At 40.4% G+C, this 9,232-nt stretch overlaps 2 protein-coding genes across 2 annotated transcripts in view; one reads left to right on the forward strand and one right to left on the reverse strand.

Annotated features, from left to right (window-relative positions):
• The window catches only part of LOC109973201 (G/T mismatch-specific thymine DNA glycosylase-like), a 5,689-nt gene extending 789 nt beyond the window's left edge, over nt 1-4,900 (forward strand). Inside the window, exons 2-9 of the mRNA XM_020622611.1 lie at nt 463-795; nt 891-960; nt 1,483-1,618; nt 1,804-1,886; nt 1,973-2,067; nt 2,605-2,776; nt 3,055-3,207; nt 4,106-4,900. Of these exons, the coding sequence (XP_020478267.1) occupies nt 463-795; nt 891-960; nt 1,483-1,618; nt 1,804-1,886; nt 1,973-2,067; nt 2,605-2,776; nt 3,055-3,207; nt 4,106-4,230 (1,167 nt within the window). The 3' untranslated portion in view covers nt 4,231-4,900. The remainder of the gene's footprint in view (nt 1-462; nt 796-890; nt 961-1,482; nt 1,619-1,803; nt 1,887-1,972; nt 2,068-2,604; nt 2,777-3,054; nt 3,208-4,105) is intronic.
• A 338-nt stretch (nt 4,901-5,238) lies between these two features.
• Nucleotides 5,239-9,023, reverse strand: LOC109972349 (patatin-like phospholipase domain-containing protein 2). Its single transcript, XM_020621135.1, has 9 exons — nt 8,780-9,023; nt 7,772-8,004; nt 7,626-7,691; nt 7,035-7,244; nt 6,777-6,837; nt 6,514-6,699; nt 6,035-6,176; nt 5,543-5,641; nt 5,239-5,328 (listed from the first exon to the last, which is right to left on the reverse strand). Exons 1-9 carry the CDS (start codon nt 8,964-8,966, stop codon nt 5,325-5,327), a joined length of 1,188 nt encoding a protein of 395 aa, XP_020476791.1. The 5' UTR covers nt 8,967-9,023; the 3' UTR covers nt 5,239-5,324.
• Nucleotides 9,024-9,232: the final 209 nt, after the last annotated feature.

A 9,232-nucleotide genomic window follows, 5' to 3' on the forward strand; every position in this document is an offset into this window, starting at 1 on the left:
TATATATATATGTTTGACGCCTGAAATGTGTCAAAAGGTCGCAAAGTTCAAGGGGGCCGAATACTTTCGCAAGGCACTGTATATATATATATATATATATATGTATGTATGTATGTATGTATACACACTGTATATATACCAGCCCAAAGTTCATCGAATGCAGTGTGAAAATGTGTCCAAATTGTTGACCTGTATTGTAGATAAATTTGTCTTATTGAAAATATTGTGAGTACGCTTTTTTTAGAGAAGCTCTTTGTAAGTTAATGGCAGCTTTATTAAATATAATGGTCTTTATGAAATTATTTCCACTAATATTGTGGTTTACATAGATGCTTGGTATGCTACCAAACAATCCAGAATTGAACTAATGAAGTAATATTAAGACACCCTATAATATTCAGATGGAGAGTGCCAACACAACAATTCAGGAAAGTACAGGAGTAGGATGTACACTTCATATAGTTTTTGCTTTTGATATTCCCTTTCCTACCTTCTCTTATAGCCCCTGCCAAAAAGAGAGGCAGACCAGCTCAACCGAAGGAGCCTAGGGCACCCAAACCACCTAAAGTCTCCAAAGCACAAAAGCCACCTAAGGACCCAAATGCACCTAAGAGGAAACCTGGTCCTAAGCCCAAGAAGACCACTGAGGCTCAGATAGGTGGCAAGCAGGAGAAGATTGATGAGAGCTTCAAAAAGGTGAAGAGGAAAGTGGACCGCTTCAAGGGAATGACAGAAGAGGAGGTCATGAAAAAAACACTGCCAGACCTGCTGGACTACAACCTGGACTATGTCATTGTAAGGTTCTCTCCATCTGTTTTACAGTAGACTCAAGCACTGTGCTACTGGAATTAATTTGAGTTTGTAAGCTTAAAAAAACATTTTGCTTTCAGATTGGTATAAATCCAGGGTTAATGGCAGCTTACATTGGACGATGGTTTCCAGGACCTGGAAATCATTTCTGTAAGTTTTGCGACCAGATAGGTTTCGATATGTGTGATTGGGAAAATACAGGCCCTGTGCTGGTCTGCAACAACAACCGGTAGATAGTTTTAGTTGTTCAGAGGTTTTTAGAAATTTAGAAGAGAAGGGCATATATGATACTTTTTTTAAGGTTCAGTTTGAGTTTTAAGCCTTTAAAATTAGGACTTTTACACTGAAGTGAGTTATACAGGTCAAATTCAAAAGATATAAAATATTGCCATTCATTGATTTTTACTGAACTCTCCTAGAGTAATGGAAAAAGCTAGTCACAATGCAGTGGCACCATTACAGGCAAGTTCACATTACAACAGAAAAACAAGGGTCTTGTACTTTGTGTTAGTCAGCGGCAAAACTCAAGTAGAACAGCGGGCGCTGTACAAAATTATACAGCGTTAATGTTGTTAACAGTAGATCACCAGCGTGTTCAGGAAACATGCCTTCAGTAAAATACATCTGTTTTTGTTAGTCAATAAGATGAATGACCAACTTTTTTAATTTCAGGGAAGTGCCTGTTTTTGTCTGGATTTACTGAGGAGCAACTCAACCATATGCATGACAACACCCTGCCTGTCAAGTACAGGATGGGCTTCACCAACATGGTGGCAAGGGCAACACCAGGGAGCAAAGACCTCTCAAGGTGGGTCTACAGATGGACTGTTGACATCACTCAGGAAATCTATATTTAGGGCAACGAGTGGGCAACCTGAAGTTACTAGACAAGAAGAGTAATGTCGGACTGTGATTGGCTGAGATTTCTTTTAGCTTTGAGATAAAAGTTTTGTTGAAACACTATTGCAACCATTTTTCTTTTCATCTCAACAGTAAAGAGTTACGTGAAGGAGGCAAAATTCTCGTAGAGAAGTTAAAGAAATTCAAGCCTCTTATTGCTGTTTTCAATGGAAAATGTAAGCACTCTCCTACTCAGAGCAACAGCTACAATAAAGTGATTTGTTAAAGTGAATTAAGGCTGTGTTCTCCTGTTCCCTCACAGGTATCTATGAAATGTTCTGCAGAGAGTTGTTTGGTAAAAAACCTCAGAATCTTGAATTTGGTTTGCAGCCACACAAGATCCCCGACTGTGACGTGGTGAGCACTAAAATGCTTCACAACCTTTTAAAGGATTCCTCAGATGTTCGTGAAAGTCAATGACACATTTTCAAATTGGCCTCTCACTTAAATGAATCCACAGTGGATGTTATGTCATTATCACACAAGTGTCTGACATGTTATATTATAGATGCTGTTTATTTTCATTAGACTTCATTTATCAAAGTTAGAAAAAAAATTGAGATCAAATATGGAAGATTTAGATTTATATAAAAAGTTATACAGCTTGTTCATAAGGTCAATACTAGGTTAAAATAAAATGTTTGTAATTCTTCAGTAGAGGAATTGATCTGATCAGTAATTGATGCAAATTGGTATTTCTGTGACAACTCACAAAGTGGGAACCATGTAACCTTAATAATTCTCAAAATTGCAAGACATAATATTTGTTCTGCCTAAGAGTGAAAAGTAAAACCACTGCAGTTTCATAAAGAAGAGCTGCCAGTTTGGAAATCGAGTGTTCAACATAAATTCTGCCTTTGAAGAACTGACCTGATGGTCATTTCCCTTGCACAGGCTCTATATCTGATGCCCTCATCCAGCGCTCGCTGTGCTCAGTTCCCTCGTGCTCAGGACAAAGTCCACTTCTACATCAAGCTGAAGGAGCTCAGAGATCAGCTGAAGGGCATCCAACATAGCACTGAGATCCAGGAGGTCAACTACACGTTTGACCTGCAGCTGGCCAAGGGTAACCACATGGATCAGTGGACATGCTGTGCTTAAATTCAAGTTATCCAAACTGTATTTACTGTAGCTAGTAAATGGCATATACTCTTTTTAACTCAATGTGAAACTAGTATATAGCATCATGACAGTCATTCAAAATAACTTCGTGTAGTAAAATAGTTTGAAAAAACACATTTTTAAAATGTTGCAGCGTTCATGACAAGACCTTGTGATAGGATGGAAAAATCCCATGTTTGGTTTGTACATCTTTGTTTACTCTCCCCTTTTTTGCATCGATAGAGGACGCCAAGAGACTGGCAATAAAGGAGGAGCAGTACGATCCTGGTTATGAGGACGCCTATGGTGGAGCATATATTGAGAAAGGACCCGAAGGGGGTCAAGCCCAAAGCCAGATCAACGGTCACTGTACATTCTCATCTGTAGAAACTACAGGTAACCAAAGACTGGCACTGCTGAAACTGGGGGGAGGTCAGGATACAGAAGGCCTCATGCCACTTTCTTTAGCAACGGTGGCTCCTTCTCCATTCTGCATCATGACCACAAAACAATGGCAGTAAGAGTAATACAAAGCCATCTCATGTTAAAACGTGCTTAACTTTAATTGAAGGTTGGAGGAAAAAAACACATTCAAAAAGGAAAAAAGTGAAGGCAACATTTGTTTAAATTCCCCCCGATCCAATAAGAACACACCGACATTTCCTGTAAATTAGGGCTTACACTGTCTGTTTTCATAATGTTTTCTGCTGGTTGTTTTCAGTTAATTCTTTTGTGTATACAATGTCAGAAAATCATGAAAAATGCCCTTTATAGTACCTCATAGCTAAAGGTGACAAATGTTAAATAGCTTGTTTTTATCTATTATCCTAAAAACCTGAAGATATGAAGTTTACTACTGTAGAGAAGAAGAAGCTGGAATCAGTGAAGTCTGGTCTTTTGTCTTAGGAAACAAGAAATGATTATTCAGTCAAAATAGCTGCAGATTAATTTTGTCCATTGACTGATCATTTCAGCTCTAGTGTAACTAGAAATGGATGTGAATACAAATGCTTAAATGCAGAGTGCTATACGTATACAACATATTCGGATTCACACTATTACAGCATTGTAAATTTACTTTTGCAGATGTAATCCAGTCCAAACATTTTACAGAATCATTATAGGTTGTTTAACGTAAACACCTTGTATGTCTTAACACATCTGTTCTAGGTCTTGGTCATCTGAGGCATTAGAACTTTCCTATCATCTGTCCTGTGGATGTGGTAGAGAGTCTTGAGTATGGTGCTGAATTCTTGAATGACGGTGGTTGCATTTGTTTGTCCTCTCTCCTCAGGAGCAGAGGAGGCGACCACGTCACAAACGGCAGAGGGCCAGATCCCAGACGGACAGTGGTTGATAGAGTCCTTTGCAGATCAAATCCCAGACATCAGTGGTGGACCAAAAGACGGCGGCGTATGAGGGATAAAGGCTTCGCTGTCCCTGCATTGACGTGCAGAGACATCATCCAGCTCTTTCTCTTTTGTCAGGTTTTAGATTTTCCTTTATGTTAGTGACTGAGTGGAATATACACATGTAGACGGATTTTTAGAAAATTTTCAGGATATTATTTCTGCACTCTGTGTGGTCTTGTATACATGTATGATCCTCTTCATGGCAGTCTTTTTGAATATGTGAAATCAGAACTTGATGATGCTTGACTGTCACTGTGGAAGATCGTGTACCCGAACACTTGTCTTGGCTTCGTACTGTACCATACTGCACCATGATGCAGTAGGTGGAAACATGGATATCTACTGTTTTGACAGTAAACTCCAGATGGTTATTTGATAAAAATGGCTGAGTGCGAACCTGTGTGATCCTCAACGTGAACTGAGGATTTAGCTCGTTTTTACTTTTGTGGTGCTATGAACTGACCTCGATGCAAGGTGATCACTCTGTGAAGCCAGACCTCTCATGGATTCCACATAAGGAATTTGTGGTGCGCCTTTCAATAGGTTACAAATCTCAAATGGGTTTTAACTTTTTATCACTTTATTGCTTTAGGAATTTTAGAATTATGTTTAATGGTTATGAAAATGTCATTCACAAGAGGTTCTATGAAACATTTGTCCATTAAAATATCCCGATGGTGCTTTTTCTATACTTGTTTTTTTAATATGAACATATAAAGAATGCGAAGGTCCTTTTACTTTCAGTACTTCAAGTACATTTTTATGCTTGTACTTTCACTTAAGTAAAGTTTGAATGCAGGACTTTTATTTGTAACAGTATTTTTCCACTGTAGTATTACTACTTAAGTAAACAATCCGAGTACTTTTTGCTCTACTGGTCAGTTTACCTCAGTGGTTTAAACTGACCAGCCACATGCAGGTGTGTCTGATTTCCGGAGGCTGGGTGAAGCTGTAAAGGTAGAGGTGTCGTCCGAGTAAAGAGCTTTATTGGGATTTGTGGTGCTTGTTGAGGTCAAAGTTTGAATGTGTTCATCTCCCCTTGTCTGGTCACTGAGGTCTGAGCCAGAGCACCTGCTGCTGCAGCGCTGCTCTGGAGACACCCTACCTGAAGACACAGAGACCAAAAGATGTTACTGTTAGTGGTGCTACTGCAATGACATGATCTGTGTTTGTTTCACAGCAGCACAAATGTTGTGGTTATACAGAAGGAGTGTAAACAAAGAAGAACTTACAGTAACTATACAGTGTTTTCACTTAGGAAGATTAAACAAGAAAAACACTGTACATATTTACATGTGTGCACATGTAAATGTACACACCTGTTGGGATCCCTGCTTCCACTGCTCCTCGGCTGTCTCCAGAACTCTGTGCTGTACATCAACAGCCTCCAAGTGACTGCACAGCCCAACTGCATCACACTATCACAATACAAACAGCATAAACAATGACAGAGATGTAACCGGTTAAACTAGAAAGATATTCAATTTGAGATACAATTTTTAAAGGCACTTGGGAGGTACTGTCTTGGACCCGGAGATTTTGATTGCCTGAGACCCTGACATACAGTATACTGTATCTATCTGTAATTCTTTATGCACCTGGGAATTACAGTGAATTACAAAACGTGCATGGTCGATCACCTGTCATGGTGTAGCACTTAGGATCTGTAGGTGGTCTGTGTTCAGCACAGAAAACTAAGTGACCGTCTGTTTCCAGTGGTTTCATCTTAACATTGATTAATCTGCAACAGAACGCTTTTCCTTTGGCTGCTTAATCAATGCTTGTAAGAAATGAAAACCACTGGTCTTTACCTTTTGGTGATTAAGAAGATCCGCGCAATGGACACCAAGACGGTGCTCAGCACATAGAAAACCACTCTGACTGGACCAAACTCAGAGAGCTGAGACCACCGACCAGCACCACCGTGACTGTCCCTGCATGCCTCACACAGGACTAGCACACACATTCAGACAAACACATTAATATTTCTACAGGATATCATAATCTATGGTCAGTTTATAGATGAAAGGAACTAAGATGAACTAAATGTAACTACCACACAGCCCTACTGTGCCTAGTGAAATAGCAATAACTGGTAACCCTAGCTGTTAGTACTCCTTGGCTTTCACATACTGTGCCACTGTTAGGTCACTAGCTTACTCTCTCTCTCCTTCTTTCTCCCAGTACTTGAAAACTTTAAGAATTCAGTGACTTCATTGTTTTGCTCAAAGCTACCCTGGATGGTACCAGATCAAACCTATGACCCCTCAACCCACATGTCTCCCCGTACCTTTCTTTAAGCCAGCTGGAAGGTTCTCTATGACTTTCTGGTCCAGCCAACAATGATCTTCCTGCAGAGGGTTTAGTCCTTTCAGCAGAATCTTCTTGGACTCCTTCACCAGCTCACAACAAGGAGGTTTGGCTGTATTCATCCCCACCATCACACTGGGGGGAAGACACTGTGTCCCGAGCAGATCTACAACAGACAGTTGACTGATTACATGATTTAGTTAAATGTGTAGTTGTGAGGAGGATGAAGATGGATGAGCTCACCTCTTTCTCTCAGGAAACGAAGTGCGTCCATGTAGCCATTGTGGCAGATCTCAGCCAACTTCTGTCAAGTGCAAACATAAGAATCATGAAGGTTTGCTCCTCTCTTACAGTGCAGAGGACTGATTGTGTTTCACACTGAATACATGCTTTTTGCATGGTAGAGATGAATAGGAGAAATTTGTCACTGCTGTCAAAGCAGTTAATTAAGAACCATGTATAAACTGCTTTAAAGTCCAATAAATCTGGACAGGGACACACCTCAGGTCTGGGAGGCAGGAAGGCCGTACAGACGCGGTGCACATTGCGGGTGTTGAACTGAAAACTCAGGTTGCAGCACTGCACCTCAAAGAAGCTGAAGGTATCCTCCTTGGGGCAGATGTCGCTCTTGCCTGAAAACGCAGCCATAGTGATGGTGTTTCTCTGCTCGAACAACGGCATGTTGTTGCTCAGGGCTCCATCCATGTAGTGCTGACAGCAAAGGGAAATGACTCATATGACTGCACAGATACAAAATAATTGGCTTACAAGGTTTGGAAATGTAATGATTATAATGCTGATGAGAGATGTCAGTGGAGAGCTAAGATTAATGTTTAATAATTTGTCTGTTTTAATGCAGACTTGGGGTTTTACAGGTTTTGATCCATTCAAAATTTTTATTGCTTGCTGTACCGATGAGAGGGTGTTGTTTATCATGATTGATGTTGTTGCCTGTCTTGGTCAGGAAGCTCTTGAAAAAGAGATTTATAGAATTTCAACATTTCTGATTACAGAGGCTTTATAGAGAACAGATCCTGTTTGACAGCCATTTCCTTCTGATCCTTCTACAAAAACATGAAGGTCTCTTCTCACCACTCCACGGTATGAAGGTGGGGTGAAACCACAGTAAACAGGGAAAAAGCAGCTGCACATCAGAACCTGCAAAAGAAGACACACAAATCGGAGCTTCAAATCTGTGATCAGACAAAGCTGCAGACGGTTTCACTACTCAGTTCCACCTGAATCAGCTCTTCTCTGCTGTTAAACTCTGACACCAAAACGTTCTTCCCATCAGCCATTCTGGTGAGGGACACGCAGAGCTTTCCGGATGCCCGAAGGTGGGCGTCTTCTGGAAGCTTCTCCACCAGGCCCACCCATATCATCTGCAGCATATTGAAGCCTGGGTGGAAAACTCCCAGGGTGTGCTTTCTGGCCTCTCTCGCCATTTTCAACACTTCATTACAGAACTGCTCTGTGAAAAAATGCAGCAAACATCACTGTTCAGGGAAAGTTACAGCCACATTTATTATTCAGGAATGTGGGAATTAATAAAAAGTATTAATCACATGATTTAGTTATGACACTTGATACTGTCAATTTTCTTTTTTAACCTTTGAAGGGTATTATAGAAAATCAATAACTCTTTGCGATACTGACAGCTGAGGATGATCTCACTGTTCTTTGTTTTGTTGCCATGATTCATCTTTTAATCACTTCTACTTACAATTTAAGGTTACTGTTGTATTATCAAAGTGTATAATCAGATATATTATGGGGCTTTAATATTACCATAGTGTTTTATTGTTGTGCGTGTTTGTGAGAAAGTGAATGGAGTTTGCCCTCACTGGTACATGGGCACGGTGTGTCAGTGAACCTGCCAAGTATCAATCTCAGCATTTGTTTTGAGATAGCATATCTCCAGCCTTTATCAGTGGGAACATTTACTAAAAGAAGTACACATTTGTAAACACACCTTATGTCAGACACTGAAAATGTAAAAGGATGCCAAATCGAAACACGACTCTTACCCGTTCTTTAATATAATCTTTATTAACCATATCAATACTGCCGTCTACACTGCCAGTGAGAGGCTAAGGAATAAAATAAAATATTTACAAGTTACAAGAAGGATCCTAATACAATCTGACACCATATGTTAGGCCTTACCACTTAATGTTACACAATGAAAATACAACTCATCTTGAAGAGCTGGACAAACTGTCATGTGGATTGTAAATGTGACTCACCAATGGGAAAGCCGACAGTCACAGCTGCAGCAACAAGACAACCAGATGAAGCTCCACCGATTTTAGAAGCTCCTCGAACCAGCTGCGGCACCCGCTCCAGGATACAGCTCAAAGCTCCCAGGTAGTAAATACTCCTGAAGCCACAGCCTGCGAAAGACATGTTCCACTCTTTGTCCCAGCGGAACATTTTTTCTGATGGAAAGTCAAAACTGCATGTCTGAAGTCTCTTCAGTCAGCATCTAGGGTTCAGCTGGTAGATTTGGATTTCATTCAATGTTGCACTATTACATTTCCTCTTATCTTCACTACATTCAGAGGTCAACTGGGCCACACTTCACTTGGTTAGGTTACAGTATTGCACAACCTATTAGGCTCAAATGTCACGTGTCAAAATAGAAAACAAGCTGGAGTCACTTTCCTTACAGCTGCAATGATGCCAGCTGTGTGATATGT

The sequence above is a fragment of the Monopterus albus genome, unplaced genomic scaffold (assembly GCF_001952655.1).
Source record: "Monopterus albus unplaced genomic scaffold, M_albus_1.0 scaffold7.1, whole genome shotgun sequence".
Lineage (NCBI taxonomy): Eukaryota > Metazoa > Chordata > Actinopteri > Synbranchiformes > Synbranchidae > Monopterus > Monopterus albus.

Coding starts and splice junctions, on each gene's coding strand:
- LOC109972349 (XM_020621135.1), bottom strand. CDS start 8,966: ATGTTCCGCTGGGACAAAGAGTGGAACATGTCTTTCGCAGGCTGTGGC. Junction 8,005..8,779: donor GACTGTCGGCTTTCCCATTG/GTGAGTCACATT, acceptor ATTTTTTCACAG/AGCAGTTCTGTAATGAAGTG. Junction 6,177..6,513: donor TCCAGCTGGCTTAAAGAAAG/GTACGGGGAGAC, acceptor TGTGTGTGCTAG/TCCTGTGTGAGGCATGCAGG.